This window comes from Cavia porcellus, unplaced genomic scaffold (genome assembly GCF_034190915.1).
Source record: "Cavia porcellus strain 051 isolate PalLab524CR breed Dunkin Hartley unplaced genomic scaffold, mCavPor4.1 scaffold_6, whole genome shotgun sequence".
Taxonomy (NCBI): Eukaryota; Metazoa; Chordata; class Mammalia; order Rodentia; family Caviidae; genus Cavia; species Cavia porcellus.
In genome coordinates, this window is record NW_026947489.1 from 4,440,345 (window position 1) to 4,468,167 (window position 27,823).

The 27,823-nt window shown below is 37.0% G+C and overlaps 1 protein-coding gene and 1 long non-coding RNA gene across 18 annotated transcripts in view; one reads left to right on the top strand and one right to left on the bottom strand.

The window, feature by feature from the left end:
* Ube3a (ubiquitin protein ligase E3A) overlaps positions 1-27,823 on the top strand; it is a 113,328-nt gene that overhangs the window by 60,473 nt on the left and 25,032 nt on the right. For 13 of the 15 annotated variants that reach the window (XR_010047759.1, XM_063249533.1, XM_063249537.1 and 10 more), the window contains 7 exons: positions 2,252-2,553; positions 5,536-6,782; positions 11,959-12,103; positions 14,660-14,865; positions 15,585-15,749; positions 17,469-17,624; positions 17,722-17,795. Coding sequence is in view for 14 of the 15 variants with exons in the window: in XM_063249533.1 (XP_063105603.1) it covers positions 2,252-2,553; positions 5,536-6,782; positions 11,959-12,103; positions 14,660-14,865; positions 15,585-15,749; positions 17,469-17,624; positions 17,722-17,795 (2,295 nt within the window). In the remaining variant the exon portion in view is untranslated. Of the gene's footprint in view, positions 1-2,251; positions 2,554-5,535; positions 6,783-11,958; positions 12,104-14,659; positions 14,866-15,584; positions 15,750-17,468; positions 17,625-17,721; positions 17,800-27,823 lie in introns of those variants that run through there. The other 2 variants (XM_063249544.1, XM_063249543.1) reach the window with 2 other exon arrangements.
* LOC134476201 (uncharacterized) overlaps positions 15,565-27,823 on the bottom strand; it is a 54,206-nt gene continuing 41,947 nt past the window's right edge. For all 3 annotated transcript variants that reach the window (XR_010047763.1, XR_010047761.1, XR_010047762.1), the window contains 3 exons: positions 27,210-27,374; positions 19,123-19,250; positions 15,565-16,098 (listed from right to left, as the gene is read on the bottom strand). This is a non-coding gene — a long non-coding RNA (uncharacterized LOC134476201). The remainder of the gene's footprint in view (positions 16,099-19,122; positions 19,251-27,209; positions 27,375-27,823) is intronic.

A 27,823-nucleotide genomic window follows, 5' to 3' on the forward strand; every position in this document is an offset into this window, starting at 1 on the left:
TGTTTGCTCATTATTGTACAATTACTTACAAGGAACTGGTCCTACAGGTGTGATGTTTTTCCATGGTGTTCTGTTTTTACTGTTCACACTGCTTTATTCAGTATATAAAGGACATCATTTATGTGACTGGTTACTTTGGTTTATTTTAAGACAAAACCTAGCATTTTTATTAAGAAACATAGCTAGGGTATTTAGGTATTTTGAGTTCTCTAATCTTTAAAATAAAAAGTCATATGGATACTTCAATGAATTTTGTGACCATTCAAATCATCTATGTGAAAAAGTGAAATTGCTAGCATTCTTCTCATGCATATGTATTCATTTTAATATACAAGTAGCATGTCTGTTATAAAAAGAGTATGTTGGGAACAAAAGGGTGAATTTAAAAACTCATTCAACTGTGTCATTCAGACAGAACGAGTCAACTCTTTGAAACAGGTTCACCCTACACCTGTGGACTTATGACTGGCTTTCGTCAGTCAGTGATCCACAGGAAGACCATTGCCACACGCAGGCATTGCTAACCATGTGCTCCACCGAGTGGCTTCTGTCATGCTCGCTGTAGATAAACCTGTGTTACTGGGCATTGCTGATTTCTCCCCCCGTCACAGAAACAGTGCATTTTATAAAATTGTTCAGCTATTTTCAGCAAACTGTTTCTCTAATTTGTATGATATTTATATTTCTGAGACTTTGAAATAAGTTCATAGTTTCCCTCCAGAAAGGAATTGCCTGTTTATGTTCTTCATAAGGAAATCCATAGTTTGACAAAGTATCAGATAAACCTGTTTTTTTACTAAAGAATACCATACTCAGTAGGTGTTAAATGTTCTAGATTCTGTATTTTACTTGTTTTTTTAAACGTTTTCTTGCTTTTATGTTTTACTCATGTCTGGAATAGTAATTTTTAATGTTCTTATGTGAGGGTGGTTATAGCTGCATTACAGTGGATGTCTCTTAAGTCATGATTGTGTAATTTATAGTGTGCTTCGTGGGGTTCTTTTTTTTCTTTATTTCTCTATTACATATATGTAAATTTGCATGGAATATTTAGAAAATATAAGCACTAGGGTGAATTGGATGTGCTTGAAATACCGATCTTTGTTGTTTGCCTTGGTAGTTTAGAATTAGAGTTCTACTTTTTAAGGCAAAATTAATCTTACTAATGTCCCTCATCTACTTGTTTGCTACCTTAAGTTTCTCCTGATAAACAAGGCACAAACGCCAATGCCAGTAGTCACTAAGTCCTACACTGTGTTAAGAAAATGGCAGGAATGTTTTGAGAAATTTGGTGAATTCTTTTTTCTCACAGTTTTAATTTTTCACTTTTTTTCCCATCATTTTGAATTTGGAACCCAAAAGAGTAACTATGAATTATGTTTCTTTGGATCCAGTAAACTGTTCATTAAATAGTGATAATCTTATCCCATGACTTAGTAGAAGCATAAAATGTTCTGGTTAAATAAACAGCAAAGATAGATTATGTGGTTCACCCTCCATATTCCCTTTTTCAGCAGTCCCTCCAGTGTTTTGGTTGCTTGCTAGAGCATTAACCCACTTTAGTTTTACCCACTTTAGTTTTAGTATAAGAGGGATGTAAAATTTTCATCTTAATGGAACTTAAAATACGCAGTGTTCCTAAAAGAGTTAACAGGGAGCTTTAGTGATTGGTTTGGATTCATGTTTAACTGCTTTGGAGCCACTTTTCTTGTACTTAAAATTCCTTTGTTAAGTTTCCTTCTAAATCTTTCATATGATTGGGGAAAATATTTTTTCATTCCTAATACAAATTTTGTGTTATCTGCAAGTCAGATATTTACAAGTGGTTGAAATGAAATGGTGGTTATTAGGGCAATCTAGGTTGATGCTTTAAAATAGACTTTAATTTTATTAATGTTAGATTTAAAATGACAGAACTGACATCTGTAAACCTTATAAATGTTCAGTTGTTACACTAAACAATTTAAGCTTACGCACTTAATACACAAACCCCTTACCCTGTTCTAAACAAAGAAAAGCATATTGTATTGGATACATTTGATAGCATTGGCAGTCACTATCTTAGTTTCTTAGAAAATATAAAATACTTCACAAGTCAGCAGTTGATGGTAGTTGATTTCCATTTTTTACATCTCATCTTGATACGCAGCACTTTATTACTTCAGTGCTTGACTAACTTTTGCCTTGGTGATCTGTTGAGCTTTGTTCTGAGCTGTACTAATCACGCTTGTTGTTTGAATGTTTGCTACAGGAAGCGAGCAGCTGCAAAGCATCTAATAGAACGCTACTACCACCAGTTAACTGAAGGCTGTGGAAATGAGGCCTGCACGAATGAGTTTTGTGCTTCCTGTCCAACTTTTCTTCGTATGGATAACAATGCAGCAGCTATTAAAGCCCTTGAGCTTTATAAGATTAATGCAAAACTCTGTGATCCTCATCCCTCCAAGAAAGGAGCCAGCTCAGCTTACCTTGAGAACTCGAAAGGTGCCCCTAACAACTCGGAGATAAAAATGAACAAGAAGGATGGAAAAGGAGCTAGAATTGATTTCAAAGGTAAGCTGTTAATTTTTAATAGACAAATGTCTGTTAAAACCATGGTAGAGATTAAAGTGTGTGTTTCGTTGTTTTGCTTTACCTTCCATAGATTTAGTGATTGCTGATGAAAAAGATTATAAACCAAAATTTTCTTTGTGAATGAAATGATTAGTTTTTATACTTTCTTCCATTAGGAAAAAATGTATTAAATTGTAGTTAATCTGTTAAATTAGGTCACAGAAGAGTGTTTAAATTATTATATAAGTGGACTAGATATTTGCCATAAACACTGGAACCCCAGGACTGTGGTGAAAGAAGCAGAAAGATAAAGCAGCTTTTTCTTTTTCCATTTTAGAAGATGAGACAGACTTTTGTGATTCTTACTAGAGAAATCTGTTTTTCCTAAGAATTTTTTCCTGCATTTTGCCCATTCCTTCAGACATTTAGTACTTGCTGCCAAGGATCTTGACCTGCCAGTGGCAATCTTCACTAAAATTTTTAGTTTTTAAAAAATAGCACTATATTCTAAAATTTCTTAAAACTTTCTCTTGCCATTCTGATCTTCAAGCTTGCTTTCTCTTGGTGAAGGTAATTACTGCATAGTTATGGTGTATAGAAGTTTTAAATGCCTGGCAGGGCAGAGCCCCACCACAGAGGCAGCTGTGTTTAAGAGAAAGCTTTGCATTTGACTTGTATGTAAGTCAGAGAACACCTCCAATACGTTAGTGACATCATGTGCAACAAGTTTAAACGAGTTAGTGGCATCAAGTTGCGCTGTCTTCCATTTCGACAAACAGCAGCATTGATACCCTTCCCCAGCTTTGTTACTAAGATGTGTAGTTCTGCTCCACGAATCAACATTCAAACTGTAGGAAACAGGAGCCCGTCGTCTTTCTGTGAGTGTGGGGCTTGCACTGACTCCATTATACACATTTTTCTGCACGTGTGTGTCATACAGTCAGGTGTGGCCATAGTTGAGCACATCCAGCTTTGGGGAAATACTGTACCTTACGGGTGTATTTGTCTCGTTTGGGGCCATGTGATCATTCTTTAGAGGTGCTGGGTGTGTGTTTTCCCAGTCTTTGTGTTCCTTGCCTTTTGAGAAGTTTACATTATTTAGCAAGTTCAGCCTTTCATTACTCTTTCTTTACAGGAGGCTGTTATCAACACCATTTGTTTTCCCCAGGGTACTATATTAGGGTATTTTTCTAGTAGTACTAAAAAGTACTTTAATTACACCAGTGCTTTATTCTGATGATTCTGTTATCTCCAGTCACAAGGTTGAGCAGGCATTAGTCTCCCCAACGTTTGTTTCGCATGAGATTTTAAGTGCAAAATTTTATGACTTGACTATTTCAGAAACACATATATATCTGCAAATACACTGATAACTCCTATAAAAAACAATTTTCAGTGGAACACTCCTTTTTGATAAACAGATTATTATGTTTCTTTTATATACACAAACGCTAATGTTGTAAACCATAGTGTGGTATGTGGGATGGATATTGGCATGTTCTAATTAGGAGCAGTAGAATGTCAGAATCACTTGGTGAATGTGTTCTGTAAGCATGGCAGGGTGACAGGTTGTGTGGGTCTCTCCCTCCGACCCTGTTACTATACAGATAACAAGGTTTTATTAATTAATAACCTTATGATTTGATGATTAGGAGGCAACCTGTTTTATGTCCTAAGCTATGTATAACAGGTATTTTCTGTGTTTTGGTTATAGTTTAGGAAATTAGATGAGGGGTTTTTGCCTGAAAGCATGGTAATATTTTCATGTAGAGTAATGAGAAATAGACTTCTGGTGAGTGGTTTTACACTTTTTATAAAGAGATTACTAATGTTTCATAAAAGACATCAGTATATTCGTAGTAAAACATGCCTAAGAATTAGTTCTGGAAAGGATAGAGCCTATGAAAAATAACTACAGGTGTAGATGTTTGTAGCCTAGCCACAGATGAGGTCTGTGATGTGATGAAATTTGGTTTTCTTGGGGTTTAACTTTTGGAGGACATTACTTCAGTAATCACTTGCATTTTACATTATCTTTTACCATGGAGTAAGTACCTTAAAACAGGGGTGGCATGGATTGTGTTTTTTTGCACTGTGTTTAGTGTACGTTTAAGGGTGTGTTTGGCATGGCAAGGTAGGATTGTCAGCATAACTGCCTTATGTATTTAGCCTAATGAAAATCTGTCCCTTTTTTGATGAAAGTGATACATTGTTTCACTATGTTATTGCAGAATTTTGAGACATAAAGTGTTATCATTTTTTTTTTTCCTGTAAGATAATCTTTCACTGTGTTAGCCAGAAAAAGGACAGCCGTGGCCTGAAAGTCACACATGTCATACAATTAGAAAATGTGATCCAACTCTGCCCAGGAAGAGATGGACGTGGGTTTTGTTGGTTGCATAGTCTGTTTTGCTTCTTCCCACTGCTGGTTTTGTCAGCCCCACCTTGAGTGCAAGCACTCTGCTCTTGAGCTACATCCCCTGCCCAGCCCAGTTGTTCTATACAGACAGAAGTACTATTTGCAAAAGATGACGCTGAAGGGTTTTGTTCAGATCTTGTCATCTTGGTCTTTTGAAAGTAGGGAAAAATCTTTCAGAGGAACACTGTTTCTTCTCTATGGCAAGGTTGTAATAGGCTAGCACTGATACAGTGGTACATATTTAAAATTAAACCTACTGGTAGATGCCTTGGTCACAGAGGGAGTTGGAACTGTTAATGACCTCTAGTAGCTATGTATTGTTGAAAGAATATAAAAGAAGGAGTGAGGTTATTGGTATTAATAGTTCATTGGTGAAAAATAAGCATATCACTTTGATTGCTGAATTATTAAAAGTTATACACTTTTATAAAGGAATTTTAATTTTCAAATGTTACTGTCTAAATTTTTGGCTATTTTATTTTGCTGTTTTACTTAATTGTAGCAAAGCAAGCACTGCACAAGCTATGAAAATAAGTGTTCTATTTTTCCTTCTAATTTTCTAGATGTGACTTATCTTACTGAAGAGCTGGTGTATGAAATTCTTGAAATATGTAGAGAGAGAGAGGATTACTCCCCTTTAATCCGTGTTATTGGAAGAGTGTTTTCTAGTGCTGAGGCACTGGTACAAAGCTTTCGGAAGGTCAAACAACACACCAAGGAAGAACTGAAATCTCTTCAAGGAAAGGATGAAGACAAGGATGAAGATGAAAAGGAAAAAGCTGCGTGTTCCACTGCTGCTATGGAAGACGATTCAGAAGCGTCTTCCTCCAGGATAGGTGACAGCTCACAGGGAGACAACAGTTTACAGAAACTAGGTCCTGATGATGTGTCTGTAGATATTGATGCTATTAGAAGGGTCTACACCAGATTACTCGCTAATGAAAAAATAGAAACTGCCTTTCTTAATGCACTTGTATATTTGTCACCTAATGTAGAATGTGATTTGACATATCATAACGTATACTCCCGTGACCCTAATTATCTGAATTTGTTCATTATTGTAATGGAGAATAGGAATCTCCACAGTCCTGAATATCTGGAAATGGCATTGCCATTGTTTTGCAAAGCAATGAGCAAGTTACCTCTTGCAGCCCAAGGAAAACTGATTAGACTGTGGTCTAAGTACAGTGCAGACCAGATTCGGAGAATGATGGAAACATTTCAGCAACTTATTACGTACAAAGTCATAAGCAATGAATTTAACAATCGGAATCTGGTGAATGATGATGATGCCATTGTTGCTGCTTCGAAATGCTTAAAAATGGTTTACTATGCAAATGTAGTGGGAGGGGAAGTAGACACAGATCACAACGAAGAAGATGACGAGGAGCCCATCCCAGAGTCCAGCGAATTGACACTTCAAGAGCTTTTGGGAGAGGAAAGAAGAAATAAGAAAGGTCCTCGAGTGGACCCCCTGGAAACTGAGCTTGGTGTTAAAACTCTGGACTGTCGAAAACCACTTATCTCTTTTGAGGAGTTCATTAATGAACCACTGAATGAAGTTCTAGAAATGGATAAAGATTATACTTTTTTCAAAGTAGAAACAGAGAACAAATTTTCTTTTATGACATGTCCTTTCATACTGAATGCTGTCACAAAAAATTTGGGATTATATTATGACAATAGAATTCGCATGTACAGTGAACGAAGAATCACTGTTCTCTACAGTCTAGTTCAAGGACAGCAGTTGAATCCATATTTGAGACTCAAAGTCAGACGTGACCATATTATAGATGATGCACTTGTCCGGGTAAGTTTGGCTTCTACTTAAAATCAGTATTAAATTAAAAGCCTCCTGGTGGGGATATTGAGATACAGTTTAGTGAATTCCTTTTAAAGGGGGATTGTTAGCAGAAAGTAAATGTCCTAGCCTAGGAACACATGGACATGTTTTTATCTTAAATAAACCATTTTACTTTTGGTTGTACCTGACCAAGTTTAAATGTGTTTTATAAAGTATTGGCTGTCTTATCTTTACTCGGTCTTTAGAAAAAATGGGTTTTCTAAATTTAGAAAAGTTGCCCCGTAAGTGTCACCCATTTAGCAGAGAAGTGGAACTCGGGAACAGGGGAAATGTGGAAATCCGTGGTAGTAAATGCTGGGTGTGAGGTCTGCGGAGAAGGGACGCGCTAAGTCTCCGTCATACAGTTCCAATTAAGTAGTGTCCCAAAAAGCTGCATCATGCAGAATTTGAGTTGCATTATTATGAATTCGAGAAGGTGAGGAGGGCAGATGGGTGAATACATGTTTGTCAGTGAGATTTTTGAACCCTGCTAAACTGCACGGAATGTCCTTGTATTATACTGCATGGTCTTGGTAATTTTTCTCACTTAAATTTTTTTAGGAGCAATTCTAGAAGAAAAAATGAGAAACTTTTTGATTAACTCAATATTCATCTTTTTTAAAGTCCAGCATAGACAGCTGAAGGGATCTTACTACAAGAAGTCAAGCTTGAGAGTGGTTTTGGCATTTGGATCCGTGCTGTAACAGTGGATATGCATAGATAGGCCTAAAGTACTTTAATTTCACTCACATTCTTCTGCCCTGCCATTCTGTTAAATTATTGAAAAGTTGATGGCTGCCAGATGACCAGTCAGTAATTGTATTAATTATTCACGTGGCTCAAAGACACATAAGTAAAATTTAAAAGGGCATCTCAGAAAGCCAGTAGTGAAAATTAGTTCAGGCAGCTGAGCATGGTGGTGCATTCCTGTAATCCCAGCACTCAGGAGGCTGAGGCAGGTGGATCGTTGCAAGTTCGAGACCAGTCTGGGCTACCAAGTGAGCCCAAGACCAGCCTGAACTGTATAGTGAGACCCTGTTTCAAAAAAAGGCAAGACAGGAAAAAAAAAAAAAAAACCACACACACAAGATAGTTCAAGTTGTTCAAACTTTGCTTCTGCTGAAAACTGCTTGAATTTCTTAATGCAGAACTGTTCTTCAACATACTTGACATTTAAAAAAAGAAAGGCATAAAATCTTTAATGTTTAATTTGAAGATACAAACAACTTTGTCGACTGGTTGATAGTTCTATTAATTCTCAGTACTTTTGCAAATCCATTCCAAAACCAAAATACATTTTGTAAATAAGTATCACTGTTTCCTAATTGTTTGCGTTGTGCGGTCTTATTCATTGTTAGTAAGATCAACTAATTGTAGTTGATGCTAAATTTATTTGAAAAACAGTGAACAATGACGGATACTTATTACTGTGAATATAATAAAACCTTGCAATAAAGCACCCTCTGAAAAATACAGTTTTGGTCAGATGTGACCAGCAACCTTTGTAAACCTGGTGGTATTTTCATAATGAGATGACAGCCTACTTTAGGAGTTCTGAGAGTGCTTTTATATCTTGTCATTGAAAATAAAAGAACTTTATAGAATTTTGTCTGATAGCTAATAAAAAGCTCAGAAATTAAAAATCTTTTAATGCAGCAATTGTGAAATTGAGTGTTAGAAGTTATACAAGAAGCAGATGTCATTACATCCAGTCTTTGTGTATCTTTCCCCAGGGGTGTCTATTAAATTGAAAAGAATATGTCCTCTTACTTAAAGAAATACCTGTATCTAAAAATCCATGTCTGTGTATTACATACTATTTTTTTCAAAAGATACGTGACCTGTGTATCCTTAAGTGATACAGTATTTTAAAGAATCCTGTTCATCTGAGACCAGTACTCTCAAAATAGACAACTGGAAATTTTTACTGGAATTTTTACAATTCCAGGCAGCACTGGAAAGATGCTGGAAGAGTCGGGGGAGCACAGTGCCCAGTGGCCACTGAGAGTCTTTCATGGAAAAAACAGTGTTTTCCCATACCCACAGTTGGGATCCCCTAAGGAAGCACAACACCTGAGGGTACTTAAGAGCATGAGTACACTTGACTTTGTGTGACTTGAGCAACTCAACCTCCCAGAATTCAGGTGCCTACTATTTTTTAAACCATTCTTTTTCAGTAGTACTTACATTGTAATGGATCCTGAATCTGAAGTTTATATACATAGTCATTAGAGAAAATCGAAAGACTAAAAAGCATAAAGAAGAAAATAGAAATCACTAACTTCCCAGAACTAAATTATTACCAGTTGTTGTGAAGAGGTGGTGAAACACTGTCGTGGAGAGCTTGCTTCCATTGTTGGTCTCTGCTCTGACTCACCTGTGCCATCAGCATGTTGTTTAACCTTGCATTACTCCACAGTTCCCATCTGTACAGTGGGTAATGATACTCCCTGCCTGGTGAGACTGTTGTGGGAATGAGTGCGGTGCCTCGTGTTAAATGCTCATAAGTTCTTTATTTCTCAAGAACTGTTGTTGCTGTTATTCGTAGAATATTTTCGTTTGATGCCACAGTTGTCAGATTTTCAGACAACCTTGGAAAAAGTTTCGAGCCAGTAGAATAAAAACAAACTATAATATGCTTATTTTATAGATGAAGCTAAGGCAAAGAGAGGTGAAGTTATTTATTTACAATGAAAATAATGATGTACTAAGTTTTTTTGGTACCCAAGGTAGAGAACACAGTCGAGTAATGGTGGAAGTGTACAGACGTGTTATATTTTACGAATAAACACAGGTCTGTCTCAGTTGTCATGTGACATGCCTTATTTGGAGCTAAGACTAAAATGCAGGGCCTCTGCTTCCCTTGGAAACTCTCAATCAAATCATTGCTAAGGAGCCAGCTCGCATTTATTAACCTTAATGTGAAAAGCCATAAACAGCATAGTCTTTCAGGCATTGTTTTTTTCTGTTGTTGGAATTTATTATACTTAATATAAGCACCTTTGGCTTTGTATTGGGAAGCCAAGTGAAAATTTTGACTTGCATCTTTTAACAACACCAAGCCAGTTGAGAACTGGGAGAAGAAAACTAGGAAGGGGTTATACAGGAATATGGAACACTGGTCTAGTACCAAATTCACACTGAGATGGTGTTGTAGTCGTAGGCCTTAGCTTGAGACATGTTAACAGCTGGAACTTCTGGGCAGTGGGGACAGTGCTGGGTATTGAACCCAGGCCTTACACAGGCTAAGCAAGTGCTCTATGCTGAGCTACATTCCCGGCCCAAGAATTATTTATTTTTTGAACTAAGGTAATGTTTTACTCTACAATCTTAGAACTAGTCTCAAGTTCTTCTGGGGACATAAATTATTAATCTTATATCCCATACAAAGTTGTTTTAAATGATAATAGTATGATGTGTTACTCTTAATATTGCCTGCTCTATTGAACTTTTTCCTTATATATTCTTATGAAATCTTCACAACCTTGTAATTGTTTTCTTTGCAGCTGAAGAAACTGAGGCTTAACTGAGTTACTTACTGAAGCATAAATATTAAAAGTTTTGCTAGGGTTGTAGCTCAGTGATATGGTAATTGTGTAGCATCTTAAGCCCTTGGTCAATTTTCAGTACAGTACTGCGGGGGGAAAAAAGAGAGAATGAAAATGAAATAAGGCATGTTCTGAGACTTAATCTTTCTTCCTGCAATAAAATGCTGTCTCAAAATAGATTGTTCTAAGACAAATTAGCCTAAAAATGATGTATTGAAAACCATTGTTGAATTCTTTAGACTGAATTCACAGGCTCATGAACCCCAGGGTTGAAAATATCCAGGATACAATTTCAGTCAGTTTTTTGTGACTTTTCTCAAGTACATCCCCTAGTAGTAAATACCATACATCATGCATATTCATGTGTACACCTAATTAAAGCCAAAGTTTCGCAAAACATTAAGTTACATTGTTACTGGAATGCAGTCTGTCTTTGTCCCTCTCGGTTATAGTCTACTAAATGAAATAGACCACCCACAAAAGAAATTGCAGTTAACAGTTTGAAATACATGGGGTAACTAGACCTGATTCATTTATCTATGAGATTTTATTTCCCTTTTGGACAGTAGAATGTTAGCTGGACTAATTTCTTTTGGATCACAGTATATTTATCCAGTGATTTTTGCTTTTTCAAAATCATTTTTAAAATTACATTTGCAGTAGTTGGAATAACCTAAACATCTTTAAACACTGTTTTATGAGATTTTTACTTTGAATAGTGAATTTTTCTTTTAAGTAACCAACAGACCTTTGGACATAATTTAGCAAATAATAGATAATTAATCGCAATACTATTAGCAAATTTTAGAGATAAAAACACTTAAGTAAAAATATTTCACATTAGAACCATGTTGGCTGGTTAGTCACTGAGTATGAATTATTCTGGAGATATAAAAGTATTTGGTAAGATATTTATAGTTGAAGAAGTGCCAAATTGTAGAGTTTGTTAACAAATGTTAAAGAGTAAGGACATAGAGCACTTTCACCTGCATTCATGAAATGGCTAGAGACACATTAAAATCCATTTTAAAAAGGGCAATTTACAGGAAATGTGCCTGAGACCATAAGCTGTTTTATTGTTTATCCAGTATGTTTTTTATGTTAATTTATCTTAATGACAATTAGTAAATTCCAGCAAACACAAAGGACTGCTAGTAACAGTGTTGAAGTCAGCCTTCTGTCCTTCGTTATTTTTGCTGAAATAATGTAGTGTTGGTAGTCACATAGGCAGCTTGCTTGTCTTGATTTCCTTCACCTGTTTAACTGTGAGGCTCAAATTTGTTACAAACAGGAAACGAAATCTTAACTTCTTCTAAATAATGATTCCATAGTAAATCAGTGAGATTAGAAATAACGCTTTTATTCTTCCGGTTTCTTTTCTGTCATGTTATTCCCATTTCTGTGAGACTGGATCTGTATTTATAGGCCTTTAAAAATAAAATCTGAGTGTCCTATTTCCATTTTAAAAGAAAAAGTCAAAATCTTGCATTTCTTCTCTAGCCCTACTCCTTATGTTTACATGTTTCTCCTACTTTTATTTCACTGTTATCCTGATGCCAGCAGTAATCTGTGTATATTTATCTTTTCAATCATAGCTGGAGATGATTGCTATGGAAAACCCTGCAGACTTGAAGAAACAGTTGTATGTGGAATTCGAAGGAGAACAAGGAGTTGATGAGGGCGGTGTTTCCAAAGAATTTTTTCAGTTGGTTGTGGAAGAAATCTTCAACCCAGATATTGGTAATTATTTTAGTAATATGATTATGGCATCATATCCTCTTGATTTAAGGTTTTCTTTATCTTAGTTTATAAATATTCTTAGGTATGAAAGCAGCAAAAGAAGATTTTGGTATGGACTACCTATAATTGCAGACTAGTTTGTGCTATAGGAATTGATCTATGTCACTCATTTATTAAATTCTTATTTGAATTACTTAGCCAAATATTCTAAGGTTTAATGGGAGGTACCTTACAATGTTATATTTCAAGGATTTCTTTCCTTTTTATAATCTGAAACAATCACCAAACACAGTGTTCTGTTTGATATGTAAGATTTCTTGAAAAGTTGAATATAGCTTAGTGGTGGAGCCCCCAGCATTGCTTAAAATAAATAAATTCTTATGGCTTAGCGTTACTGTGATATTTCCTCCAAACCATGCCAAAACTCTTTCCATCCCACACCTAACGGTATTTGCTCCTGAAGTAGTTTCCATTTGAACACAATTCGGGAAAGGCAGATTATATACGTCAGTCAGAAGTACAGGGTCTCGGTCTAATTTTATACCTTGTGGTGAGCAGTAGAGGCAAAGCAGAATGGGGAAGGCCGTGGCCTGGTGGGCAGTCTGCCTAAGCGGGTGATTCTGAGCTTATTTACCTTCTGTCACAGCTTAATGGCCCTGCGTTTAAATGGGGAAAATACAGGAAAAGATTTTCACTAAAAGAACCATCAGAATTGTGAGCAAGACTACATAGAATACTGGACATCATTTGCCCTGAGCTTTGAGAATTGAGATATTATAGCCCGTGAATTTTTAGTTCTGTACGCACATTGAATGAACCTCGTTGTTATTCATACATATGGGTGCATGTATGTATGTCTGTGTACATGTGTTTTAGTCTCTGCTATTTGGGTAAGTCCATGACATAAATCCCTAGTGAAGATAAGACTAACTTATCTATAGTCTATATACTATTTTTTATTAATAGAAGTCTGTGCCATTTGTTTGTAATTTGTTCACAGTAATCCAGGGCCATACAAAACCAGACCCTTGTTGAAATAGAAAATTACTTTACAACTGCATGAGAACTGTGTAAGCTCTGTATGTTTGGTAAACCTTGGCTGACAGACTAGAAATGAACATAGGTATAAACCATACTTAGATTACATGCAGAGAAGCTGATAAAAAAAGACTTCTATTAAGCAGTTCCAATCAATAGTGAAGTAGTGAAAATATACCAAGCTGAAATAGTTGCCACTCAGCATCCTGTATGGTACTTTTCTTTCAGGAACAGGAAAAATAGGCCCCAAATGGGATCTTCTTGGACTTCAAATTTGCCATCTCTCCTGGCTGGAAGTGAGAGTGACGGCCTGTGTAATTTATACTTTGGTTAATCTGTAGTTTATTATTCTTGAGACCAAGGACATGTATTTGTGACAGTTCGTCACATTCATTGCTTTTAAGCTGAAGTGTTTAGCATTTCTATGAATGTTGTAACATGGTTTGTTAAGAAACTAGATCTAAACTGTGGCACACACGTTTAAATTGGATAGCTTTGAAACTATTACTTTATTGCATTGCATTAGGAAAATAGTCTTAAGCATAGTTTTTGCCCTTGGCAAATGTCAAGAGAACATTTTAAAATTCCTTTCCACATAGACTAAGAGTGAAAATGAAAAAGCATTTTAAAAGCTTTTTATAGACTGCTTTGAAAACACATTTATGTAGTGCATTATTTAATTTCTGAGTTCTTATATGGAAAATTAAAAACAGACCTAATTTTTAAAATACTTTCTTTCAGCTTCACAGTAATAACTAAAAAACTAGAAAAATGAAAAAAGTTACAAATTCATTTAAAATATTTAACGTTCTTAGACATACATTTAAAAAGGAAGAAGATAATTCACCAGTAATGTTTATTCAGATAAATAAAACTGAAGATACCTGGTGTTTGGTTTGGTTTGGTTTTCGGTTATGGGAATGAAACTCAGGACTTTCGCTTGCCAGACAGACACTATGCCAAGATACCTGTTTTCTAAGGAATGTTATTAAAAATATCTCTAAAGTTTGGTTTTTGCATGAAGTTTGGTTTTGAATAATGTAGGCCATATGAAACTGAAAGACTACAAAACTACTTTATCCAGTGTATATAAAAAGTTGGTGAATTTTATCTCATTTTTGGGGGGATCATGACTTTGTTTTTATAGTTTTCAGCCATTTTTGAGTAAAATCCAAATAGAAAATAACCTTTCATGTGTTAGTAGATTAGAAAACTTGAATTTAATGAAATAGTTTTCTGCTGTCCTAGAAAGGTCACTAAAATTGCTTGTTTTGTTTCATTGGCTTCATAAGATGACATACAGGCAGCCATTTGCTATAGTACTATAGCGGTAATAATTCAGTACTATATTTGGATATTGTTTTTTTTTCAAGTGCAAATGTAATGGAAAGAATTTTTGTATACCTATTAGCTTTAAGTTTTAGATGTGTAATTATTTCATAATTACGTCTGTATTCTGCATTAGTTTTTCATAAAATACAAAAATAATGCATTTTTAAAAAAAATTATTTCTTGTAGGTATGTTCACGTATGATGAATCCACGAAGTTATTCTGGTTTAACCCATCTTCGTTTGAAACTGAAGGTCAGTTTACTCTAATTGGCATAGTGCTGGGACTGGCTATTTACAACAACTGTATCCTGGATGTTCACTTCCCCATGGTTGTGTACAGGAAGCTGATGGGGAAAAAAGGAACCTTCCGTGACTTGGGAGACTCCCATCCAGTAAGTTGTTGTTTTCTATTATTTCCTGTTTGATTTATATGCAGAAATATATTTTGATGTTTGGAATCCACTGATGGATATAGATACCAGTACAGGTATTTTAAGTACTGCAAACACTTACTCATGGGAAGTTTTACCTTCTACTGTCAGCAAGTAGCATTTCTCTGATATAACAGAGAAACGTTTCTAAATATTTGTTTGTTTTTAACATGTGCACAACGGGGCTATGATTTGTGTGTTTTGCAGCTTAGTAGCTCTGATTTGAACTTGTTGCATTCCTGGTGGCTTGAACCACTGCTGATACAGGCATGATCACCCAATCGGGCAGCGTGGAACATTACTGTCATGGTGCCAACTGCCCGATGGATGTTTATGCCTGCATCAGCAGTGGTTCGAGCTGACAGGAACATATTAATGCACATTCTGTGGCCTGCAGTCAGAGCTGCCCTACCCAACGGGACTGAGGTGTAGTTAGCAAGTCTTCCCCCTCTTTCCTGCTCCCCTGCCTTGAAATCAGGTGTTGAGCATTGTAAAGTCTGCCAAATTAATGGTGTGAGGTTTCTCAGCCAAGAAGAAGTCATTACCTGTGACCAGAGGAATACTGTCTATGCTTTAATTTTACTGATATGTTTAAGTTCTTATATTTTTCTCAGAAGAGTGTTACAAACGATTTGCTCTAGAGTCTTAGGTAGTCTCACATTTTCCTTCCTGATTGTTAGGTTTTACATCAAAGTTTAAAAGACTTACTGGAATACGAAGGGAACGTGGAAGATGATATGATGATCACTTTTCAGATATCACAGACAGATCTTTTTGGTAACCCAATGATGTATGATCTAAAGGAAAATGGTGATAAAATTCCAATTACAAATGAAAACAGGAAGGTAATGCTTTTATATCATCATTTTTGTTTCTTTATTGTTAATGTCGGCTTATCATTTTCAAAGAAGTATCTAGTATAATTTGAACCAAGAACAAAAAAACTAAGCACAAAATTCCTTATTTAAGGACTGAGTCATGATCACACAACTAGATGATTAAAACAAATCAGTTGTAAAATGAGTTGTGTACAGCATGTTCATGATGTTTAAAACAAAGGAAACTCCAACTTTGCTTTTATTTGAGTAACTTCGTTGTTTATTGTTTTTTGTTTTTTTTGTAGACAGGGTCTTTGCTCAGTAATTCAGACTGGCCTTCAACTGTGGCAATCTTCCTGCCTCGGTCTCCTGAGTGCTGAAATTAAAGACATGCAGTACTGTGCCCAACTCTGTCTGCATAATTATGTGTAGTAGTGTAATGTATAACAGAACGTAAAACTATAGTTCTTTACAATACAATCAGCAAAATTTACAATAGTGTGTAAACATGATGTACTATTATTTATTGAGGCTCTGTAAACAAGATGTTAAATACTGTACAAAAACAAAATTAAGTCTTACTAGTCATTAACCAGACAGTTCATTAAATGAAGACTGTCTGGAACCCAATTCATGTAAGTACTGCATGTTTAAAAATCTTAAATAGGAACCTATGATGGCACAGAATTGGGTACTGATGAGCCTCTTCTGAAGAAGAGGAGAATGAGCAGCCATGCCAGCTAGTATAAAGCCGACAGCACGTGTCTCCACGTTAGCCCTGACAGAGATTTAGGAGCATGTGCGTAAGGTCCTTATCATAGAACATGTGAAAATTTTATTGAGTGCACACGTGTAGGTCATATATATTTTTGAAAAGCAGTCTTTATATCATATTTTTGTATTGATTAGAAAACGTTCATCTGGAAGAATAGCCCAGAACGTAATAGGGAAATTATAGTATGTGTTACATCTTTAGGAGATAGCATATCAGCATAAGTTTTGATAAAATGTTATATACACACTTACGTTGCATACAAAGTATATTTCCATTTTAAAATTTGGTACAGTATTGTACCTTAACTTAGCAAAGCCGTAGCATTTTTGCTAAGCTGGATCCAGTAGGTAACTTGTCACTTGCTTTATACTAGCAAAGGTGAGACTGTATGTGCTTCACTCTAGTTCACTACATTGGATTCTATCAAAACTGACTTTTAAGAAATGTTTTTGGTGGTGTTGTGTATTGAACCTGGGGCCTCATGCATGCTGGGCAGGCACTGTGTCCTCAGGCATAGGTCTGTTGACTTATGTGCGTATTTTATGTATATGTGATTTAACTGTATCTGTTTCTACAACTTAGTTGAAGACTAAAAACATTGACAGTCCCCACCTTTTATATTCAGGCCTGCTTAATATACTGTCAAAGTTGAAACTTGGGCTGGGGACATAGCTCAGCAGCACAAGTACCTACCTGGCAAGCATGAGGTCATGAGTTCAGTACCCAGTACCCAAAAAAAAGTTGAAACTTTTGTGTGTGTGTGTGTGTCTTTTGTTTATATATATAGTATTTTTATAGCAATATTAAATATCACCAAAAAGTGAAATTTTAAGTATTTTCCTTTGTGTTATAAAACTAATTTTTACAGATACTCTTGGGTGCTTTTTTCTTGAGAAAAAAAATCTAAGCCCATCAGCTTGTTGCGTTTTTTTGGGGTAGTAGAACTTATTTTTGTTTAATGTTGTCTACAGGAATTTGTCAATCTCTATTCTGACTACATTCTCAATAAATCAGTAGAAAAACAGTTCAAAGCTTTTCGCAGAGGTTTTCATATGGTGACCAATGAATCTCCCTTAAAGTACTTATTCAGACCTGAAGAAATCGAATTGCTTATATGTGGAAGCCGGGTAAGAAAGCAGGTGTCTGCAAAGAAAAAAGTGTTGATTTATTGTTTGTAATGATGTAGTGTAGAAGATGTTAAGACCTATTTTCTTGAATTTGCAGAATCTAGATTTCCAGGCACTAGAAGAAACTACAGAATATGACGGTGGCTATACCAGGGACTCTGTTGTGATTAGGTGAGTTGCTTAATTCTTAAAAGGAAGGTTTGATTCTCCAGAGGAGTGTGTATGCTGTACGCTTCCAGCCTGTGTCTGAGTACTGATGCTCAAATGAGCATACTGACAAACTTCACATCTATAAAATTATCTGTAACATGTTACATAGTAATAATATAATTAGTTTTTAGAATTAGTCTTGTGATTTGTTTCATGAATGAAATGTTTTATGTAAGCCTTATGTTTTCTCCTGCATTTGGGTTATAAATTATCTAGTATTCTTGGTGACGTGAAATAATACCTTTTATTTAGTCCATATGACAACATGAGCAGATGCATTCATAATTAGTTTTTCCTTATTAGAGTGTGTGTGTGTGTGTGTACTAGTACATATATGCCATTATTTCCAAGTAATTCTAAGGTAGGTATTTCCCATTCTATAGAATCTACTTCTGTGTCCTACTCTACCCACCCCTTGGGAAGATTGGTAAGAGAGACTGAGATGTCCTTTTTACACCCACTGATGCAACAAGGTGTGAAGCTGTACAAGCAAGCACTTTCCTGGAAGATTAGTGCTCTAGAGTTGAGCATAACAGAGTGATAGGAAAGCCCCCTTTGTCAGTCAGAGGGAATATTACAGCAATAACAGTTGTTATGAATGAAAATAACTTCTTAATGCTTTTAGAGACTATTAGAAAATATAATTTGTGGAAAATTATCCTTGAAATTAAAGTCTTAATTTTATTTCTGGCTTTCATAACATAATTCCTACTTTATATATTCCTAAAAATAATTCATGAATGTATAATTAGAAGCATAAGCTAGTACTAGGTGGAATTATGGCAGTGTAGTATCTTCTAACTTACCCTCACAGTTGATGAGTTTTTTAAACCTTTTAAACTATTTCAATTCTTAATTGGAGAAAAGAGGAAAGTATTCACTGGGGTGTATAACTAGTATGAAGTCAAAGGCTTAAAGTAGTACCTTAAAATATCAGAAAAAAAGATAATGCAAGTGTCTTGGTTGGTGTTAATTTCATGAGTCACAATTCATAAAAAATGAAATATTCAAGAAAATTTTGGAGCACGTGTTTTCCAGAAATGAAAAAGTTCTGTTTTCATTTCTTGTTTAAACGCTTTAGGATTTCTCTTCACATGTCCTGTCCCTTGCCTTTTTTCAGTTGAGGGCAGGAACTGTTTTGGAATTATTTGTTTTTAACTGATATTTCTATTTTAAAGGCTTGATTCAGATTCTAATTTTATTTCTTCCTGTCTCAGTTAGAATTTTCATTTCTGGAACAAAATACCTGACACTCAAAGGTAAAGAAGGGAAGGTTTATTTAGCTTACAGTTTAGTCCATAATCACGTGGTTCCAAGGCGGGTGGCGTGGCAGAGGGCATCACAGAGAAGAACAGTCCACAGAGGGCAGAAGGTAGCAAAGCAAGCGTGGCGCATAACTTCCTGGACGATTTGGAGCTGCAGAAATGGTCAGCAGACCTCAGTTGGGACAGAGACTATGTCCACTACCCCAGAATTCCCACGTATCCCCTTCCGTTCAGTCTCTGCCTTCCACTGGCAACCACTGTCTTGGTTTTTTTGAGTTTTTTTGGTACCGGAGATCGAACTCACTACCTTTCATCTAACAGGCAGATAGATGCTTGTGCTGCTGAGCTAAATCCCTGGCCCAGCAACCACTGGGAATCTCTGACGGTTGGGAATACCGTCAGAGATTACTTATTTTCATACAAATGGAATCATACCATTACATATATGTATGTTTTTATGCTCCTATTCTTTAGACTAAGAGAATGTTTTCTAGATTCATGTTACATGAATTTTATATAGCTCATTGTTTTCATGACACAATATTGCATTAGATGCTGGGTGTGATGGTACATTCCTGTAATGCCAGCACTGGAAAGGTTGAGGCAAGAGGATCGTCATGAGTGTGAGGAGGGCCTGGGCTATATAGTGAAATCCTGTCTCAAAAATTAAACAACAACAAAAAAAATTGCATTACATGAATACACAGACTTTGTCCATTCTCTGGTTTGGTGCACAATTGAATTACCTCTAGACAGAGGCCACTATGAATAAGCTATGTGCAGACCTCCTGTGAAAGTCTTGTTATTTGATTTAGGCAGACATTAGGAGATGCATTAGGAGATGCAGTTTTGAGTCATGTGGAGGTACATATGTATGGGTGGACTGTAAGCATGATTTTCCAAAGTGGCCACACTGGTTCACATTCCGCCCACCAGCATCGGAGCTCCAGGCTTTCCACATTTTCTCAAGAGTTTGGTAGTGGTAGTCTGTAACTGTTCTGGTGAGTATGAAATGATTTCTCATGTGATTTTAATTTACATTTTGTTTGTAAAATGTCTTCCTCATCTTTAATTGGGTTTTTATAATTCCATTGATTGTAAGCATTTTTGTTTATAATACATTCTAGATAAAAGACCCAGGCATATTCTGATATGTATTTTAGGAATGTTTTCCCAGTCTCATAGCCTCTCTTTCCTTGTTGGATTTCCTTTGGACTGTTCATTGAAAATCAGTTTGTATGTGTCTTACCTCCAGCCTTCCCATTCTGTTTTTGCTGATTTATTTGTCCTTTTCCCAGAATTACAATAGTGCTTCCTACAACTTTATGGGCTTCAGATCATATGCTGGGGTCCTCCTCCCATCTTGTTCCTCTGGGTTGCTTTGGTTGTTTAATTTTTATGTGAATCACACTATCTTTTAGTTGTTTAAATCATTAGCTTGTCAGCATTGTTTTGCAGCTTTTGAAAGCATTCACATTTTGGTTAGGAATAAGTTTGCATACTTCATGTTTTTGATGCTAGTTTATGTGGTCTTTATTGATTTCGTTTCTTTCTCACTTTTTGGTAATATTTGAAAATAAAATGGATTTTTGTGTATTGATCTTGTATCCTCTTATCCTCCTAAATTCACTTTTAGTATATATTTTTAAAACACGCTTTTCAGAGTGCTCTATCTAAACAGCCATCTAGTCTCGAGATAAGGACACATTTCTTTCCTTCCAGTCTAAATCTTTTATTGTCCTCTGTATTGCACTGTCTAGTTAAAACTTTTAGGAAACTTACTGAGAAACAGTACAAGCATACTTCAGAGGTAGTGTGGGCTTTCTTCCAGGTGACTTCAATAAAGTACATATCAGCGTGCATAACATGAGCTTTTTGGTTTTCCAGTATATATTTAAAAGTAATGTTTACAGTGTATTGTAATTAAGTATGTAGTAGCCTTGTGCTTAAAAATACCTTATTATTGTAGTTAAAAATATGTTGTTGCTAAAAAAAATCGTTTGTGCCTCCATAAAGTCCTCACCTTTTTCTTAGTGGGGGATTTGACTGTCAGTGACTGCTGCCTGAGCAGAGTGGCTGTGGTTGTTGGTCAGAAGCTAGTGTGACTCTGAAGCTGGCCTTATTGACTGCCACTTTCACGAAGGGTTTCTCCGAAGCATGTGATAATGTTCCATACTGTCTTACCCACAGGGGGGAGTCAGTTCTCTGAAACTAAGTTTAGGTTAAATTTTAAATTCTTTGTTGTCATATCACCAGTTCCATATTGTCTTCACGAGGACTAGATTCTGTCACAAGAAAGCACTTTTTTTGCTCATCTATAAGAAACAGTATCTTAAAGAGTATTAAAATTTAATCATCAATGTGTAGCAGTTAAATTACATCTTTAGGTTTCACTCATAATTCTAGTTTTCCTTATTTTTTTTTTTTAGTACATTTACAGGGTTTTTCCTCTATTAAATTCCTGAACTCCTCCAAGTCAGTCTATTAGGTTTGCAATCTTCTTTCTTCCTAACTTTGTTAAGGTTGATATTTTGATCTTCTCCTGTGAATTGCAGATATTTAATAACACTTGCAAGAACTTCATCTACAGGCTGCAGAAGGGGTATTGTATTAACAGGCATGAAAACAGCATTAATCTTGCAGTACATCAGAGTTCTTCAGTAACCAGGTAAATTATCAGCAGTAATCTTTTAAGAGAAATCAGAGTGTTATATTTCAACTTAATAATGGGCTTAAAATATTCCATAAGCCATGTTGTAGAGATACGTGATCCTCCAGGCTTTGTTGCATTTATAACTCTGCATGGGCAGAATAGACATACTATAATTCTTAAGGGCCCTAGAACTTTTGGAATGGTAAATGAGTATTGGCTTCAACCTAAAGTCATCAACTGTGTTAGTCTCTAACAAGAGTCAGCCTGTCTTTTGAATCCATTTACTGACTTCACTTTGCTGAAACAGTCTTAGATGGCATCTTCTTGCAGCCTGAGGCTGTTTTTGTCTCAGTTGAAAATCTGTTATGTAATGAAGCCACTTTCATCAACCATCTTAGCTAGAACTTACTTCTAGATAACTTGCAGTTTGTGCATCAGCATTTGCCACTTCATCTTGCATTTCAAATTACAAAGATCGCTTCCTTCTGTAAAGTGCACAAGGTAGCTTCTGCTAGCTTCAACTTTTCTTCTGCAGTTCCCTCCCGCTCTTCGTCCTCACATGGTTGGAAAGGGTTATGGCTTTGCTTTGGGTTAAGTTTTGGCATAAGAAGATGTCATAACTGGTTGGTTTTGTCTAGACCTCTTCAGCTTCCTCCATATCAGCAGTAAGACTTTGAACTGTCTTTGAATCATTCATGGGTTCGCTGAAGTAGTATTTTAAATTCCTTCAAGAACTTTTCCTTTGCAATCACAATTTGGCTAACTGGACCAGAAGCTTAGCCTTCTGCTTATCTTGGCTTTCAACACTGTCTTCACTGAGTTTAATCTAATTTCTTGTTTTTTATTTAAAGTGAGAGATACAAGATTTGTGTTGCATTTGGATATAAAGAGACCATTGTAGGGTTGTTGGTAAGCTAATTTCAGTAGTGGTCCCCCACCATCACCAGAAGAGAGGAAGAGACGCTGGGGAATGGCTTGTTGGCCGAGCAGTCACAACACACACATTCTCCAGTAATTTCTGTGTCTTAGAATGGCCTGACTTCCGCGTCCCCAGACAGTTGCTGAAGTAATAGCAAGGATCCCTGATCACAGAACACCATAATAGAAATAATAGCAAGTTTTAAATTCCAGGAATATTGCAAGAATTATCAAAATTCTGCATAGAGACACGAAGTAAGAATATAGTGTTGGAAAAATGACACTAAAAGAAGTGCTCTAAGCAGGGTTGTCACAAGCCTGCAGTTTGTTTTTTTTTAAAAAGTGCTATTTTTTTTGAAGCTCAATAAAGTCACACTTGTACAGTATTCTACCATTAAAAGTTTTCATTTGTATAAGGTACCTGCCAAATGTGCAGTGGTGGTTTTAGTGCTGGGTTTTGAGCGTCCTCTCTGGGTTGTATGTGTACGTTCTTCCTTTTGCAGTTACATTGCTTTTTCAGGTGTGTCCGTCGGGCTAATTTGTTTGATCTCTTTCTGGGATTTATGTTTTTCTCACTGTTGGGCCTTACTTCTGTATTTTTGAGGCTGAGTTATTTGGTACTTACCATTTAAAATCCTGGTTTCTTGGTAGCTTAGTTCTTTGTTATCATATAAGGTCTTTCTTTGACATCTTACACAATTTTGTTTGCTCTGGATCCAATGTGACTATGAACATCCCTTTCTTTGTAAATTAATGTTTGCATGATTTTTCCCCATCACTTTTCTATCAGCCTATGTTGCTGAACTTGAATTTTTATTTTAATACTCATTTTGTCTGTTTCTACCTTTTAACTGGTATATTTAAACCACTTAATATTTTAGGCAATTATTCATATGTTACAACTTGATTTTGCCAGTACTGTTTTTTGTTTCTTCTAATGCTTCCCTGTTTCTTTTATCTTCTCTCAGTTAAAGAGTTGATTTTTAAGGTTTTCATTTATTTATAATACTCCTTTTTATGTGTTTCACCTTGTACTTTCTCCATGGCTAGTATGGATACTGCATTATACACATCCGAGTTACCACTGTTCTCTGGTAATAACACTACTTTGTTTTCATTCTCTCTAGTCTTTTAAGTATTTTGTTTTGTGTATTAATGCTGTTAATTTTTCTAGAAGTTATCAATTCTTTATAGAACTCATGCAGAGAGTTCTAGCCTGCTTTTCCAAGATTCCATCTTTTATAGGCTAAAGACAAATTCTTTTAGATTTCCTTTGTTTGAAGTGACTATTTTTCCTTGCATTAGTGAAGAATGTCTTTTTCATGCCATTTGGAGTTTGCTCAGCTTAAGGTCTGGGCTCGCACTTTCTGCCAGTGTGAAAAATGCAACAGTATTTCCTGAAGCAGCCTCTTCGCCTCCTCTCCTCCTCTGTGCACCTCTAACAGTATGCAGCTGAGTCATTTGTTACTGTGCCACGCGTACCTGAAGTGGTTCACTTTCTAGTCTATTTTCTCTCTTTTGTTCAGATTTCTGTCTTCTGTCATCTCCACTCCACTCTTGAACCCATCCAGTGACTATTCTTCTCTACCGTATTTTTCAGATCTGTAATTTCCATTTGACTTTTTATTGTAACTTGTTTCTTTGCTGCGCTTCTCTATTGTTTTCATTTCTTAAACAGTGAAACCTGTAATGACTTGTCAGATCATTTCTATGACGACTGTGTTAAAAGCCTTGTCAGATAATTCCGATATCTTACTCACCTCTGTGTTGGCGGCAGCTGATTATCTTTGCTTCCTGTGATGTTCTGGTTCTTGATGTGACAGTTGAATTTTGTATTATGTGCTGAACATTTTGGTAATTATGTCAAGAGATTCTTGGTCCTGTTTAATTTTTTTTTTTTTTTTTTTTTTAACTTTAGCAGGCTACTCATGCTGTTCAGTTTTAGCTTGCAGCTCCTGGCATATTTTTGTGGTTGGTGGTTCCAGTAACAATTTAATGCTGAGAAACTTTTGGTGCTTCTGTACTTGGCTTGGTTCATCTCACTCAGTTGGAGCTGCGCTGACACCTGCTGGTGCTCCTTGGAAGGACTCCTCAGGCTGAGCAGCATGTGGTATCTTTAGTTACAAGAAGACTGTCCCTTCCAGCCATGTCTGGGTGGAGAGCACTCCGAGGCCCTGTGTGCATTTTGGGATGTCCCTTGCTGGTGTCACCAGTAGTGTCCCTGCATTGTTATCCTTAGACTAGGAAGGGACTCTGATGATCCTGGGACAGAGCCAGCCTCACAGAATTACTTCTGCTGGTGCCTGCAGCACTGTATCACTGGGTTAGGAAGGCAAGTGTCAAGCAAGAAGAGTTCATTGCTTTTGCATTCCTGTGATGTTCCTCCTCCTTCACTTGTGTTCCTACAGATCCCCCCCCACACACACAGTCTTACGTTTTTTTCCTTGTTTGTTTATATTTGATACGATTTTTTCACTTATTTCTAATTACTCCTTGATTATGTCACATCTCTTGAAACCTTTCTTCAGTTACCCTTCTCTCAAATTTTTCATTTTCCATTTACTTTTCTTTCATAGCTCATCTGTTTCACTGGTGTCTGTCGTGGGTGCGCTGCAGGTTCAGCGGGGCATCATCCTCTCGCAGTGTCTCCCCGTGAGCCTTCTCCAGTCGTTTGTTCTCTATACATGTGTAATGTTACTCTCAGGCTTGCTAGAGAGATGGGCTGGGACCGCTTTTCTTGGGGAATACTTCATGTTTAATCTGCAATTCCTCCTTTAACTCCCCACCCTATATATATTTGAAATTTCTTGTATCTTTCTTACCCTTGATCTGGTTCATTTGAATATAATTCCCAGCAGTTTCTCCTCAGTAAGAGGTTTGTCTTGGAAGAGGAATTTAATGCTTCAAGAGTTTGAAAGGCCCGGAGCTTTCTGCAGTAGGGTCCCTTTGCAGTCATCTGCAAATCAGATCCTATAGAACACTGTCACTGGGCTGCTGTCCTCAGGTGTCTGCTTTCCAGTGGGGTGGCACTTTTGAGAGTCCCTTGTTCTCGAGGACCTAAGAAATTCAGTTACCTCCCTTCTGCTTTCTCTCCCAAGAATTCTGAGAGCCACAGGGTCTTGTGCTTTTTGCTACTGTCTGCTTCTTAGAAAGATTCATGGAGCGTACCTTGGTACCTAGTTTCCTGGTGCATCTTGGGTTTTTCCCATCGAATTTTTTTTTTTTCTGTGGAGGAGTCTGGGAATCAGAAAAGCAAATACAAAGCTGCATCATTGTTCTCATCTTCCTTGATGCCCTTACCTGTCTTTCCCTCTCTGTCCTACATCTGCACCATTCTGGCAAGTTTATTTCCATCAATCTGTAGTTTTTCTCGTAGTCTTCCTCCATTGATCACTTCATAAGTTAGTCTTTATTCCAGAGTCATTTTGCACACATCTAGGGGTGGTTTTTTTGTTCGTTGGTTTGTTGTGTGGGGGACTGACTGTGGGCATTGTGTGGATGAGGCAAGCGCTATATTACTCAGCTGTGTCCGCAGGTGTTCAGTGTTTTTGAGCACTCTCATATCTGTGTCCCGTCTCGCTTATCTTTAAGGTGTGCATTTCTGGTTAATGGTGTCCTTTTCTATCTGCTGTTACATCTTCACTTTTTGTTGGAATGTGGTATTACGAGCTTTATATTGTGTATTATAATGTGTTTGTATTTTGCCTCATTTTCCTGATGTATTTTAGTCTGACAAAAAGTGGAGGAGTTTGGAGTGGCTGTAGCGGTCTCTTACATAGTTAAGGGTCTCCTTAGACTGGGGAGTTAGTTCAGCAAAGCACGTTGGCAAGCACAAGGTCCACGAGTTTGAGCCCAGGGATTAAACAGATAAACACTTGGTTGCTGTAGGTTGCTGTTGTTGTCCTTGGCATATGGTTCTGTGAGCCTGCTGTCCCAGCCCCTTTCAGCCCTTGCGGTCAGAAGCTGCTGTTCAAGAAACACCACGGTGCCTTTTCTTAAGGCACAGCCTCCCTGAGCCTGCCATTTCTCCTGTTGTCCTTCTTAACCAGCGTGTCACCAGTGCTGTGACCTGGGCTTGAGTAGGCTGGTGGTGGGGTGACCTCTCGCCAGTGTTACTCTGCATGTGCTGCTTTTTCACCTGCACCCGCTGGCGTGTTGCGGTTGGCTCACAGACAGACTTCAGGCTGGCTGCTCATTTGCCCACTTTCGTGATGTTTAGTTTATTGCTTTCCATTTGGCATAGGTAATAGGTGTTTTTATTCTGTCTCTCTCTTTCTGTCTGTCTCGTAGATTTTCAGAGATGTGAGTACAAGATCCATGAAGCTACCCCTTGAAACCTGGAAGCTTCTTTTCCTCTTCACGTTTTTAAGTAGATGCATTCTTGTTGAATAACTGTTTTCATCATGTACAGTTAATAGTGATCTTTATTTTTTAACATCCTGTTTTTAAAAATGCAGCTAAAAAATGGATTTGGGAAAAAATACAACTAAGTAGTTTCCAAGTAATACAGCACAGCTAGCCACTGTGACTCCTGCTTACCTGCCGCCCCCTTCAGGGTTCTCTTCCTCCTCAGACGGTGCTGACTCATTTGGCAGCGGATGCCCCCGCGGTACGAGGAGGCTTTCTGGCCACACGAGGCTGGGAAGCTTTCCTGCCCTGGCAGAGGCCTTAGTGGTGTCACAGAATCATTCTCTCTTGCCACTGCTGCAAAGGAAAGGAAGGATATAAACTGAGGTCCGATTCCTTTCCTTCTTAACCGAAAAATGCCGCTGAGCGTCGTCTCCAGGCTTCCTTGCTTCCCTGTGTGCCATTATTGTTTCCTCCAGGTGAACAGTAGGTTTGTAGGGACTGAGGGTTGGGGAGGATGCTGGTGGCAAGGAAGGGAAGTAGCAAGGGCCTGGAGAAAGCTAAAGACTTGACAAATGTTTGAAGCTTGAATTCTTAGGAGCAGTTTGATTTTATCAGGGTCAGCATAGTGGTCCTTAAGCAAGAAAAATGCCAACCCCTTGGATGAGAAGAATAGTGTACTAGACTTTGAAGAGCTGGAATTGTAATTGGTTTGTGAAGTAACATGGACTGCAGAGATTCTGGAAAGAATTTTGCAAATGAGTATTAAAATGCATTCTGCACTCAGCTGAAGTACTTGTACGTGG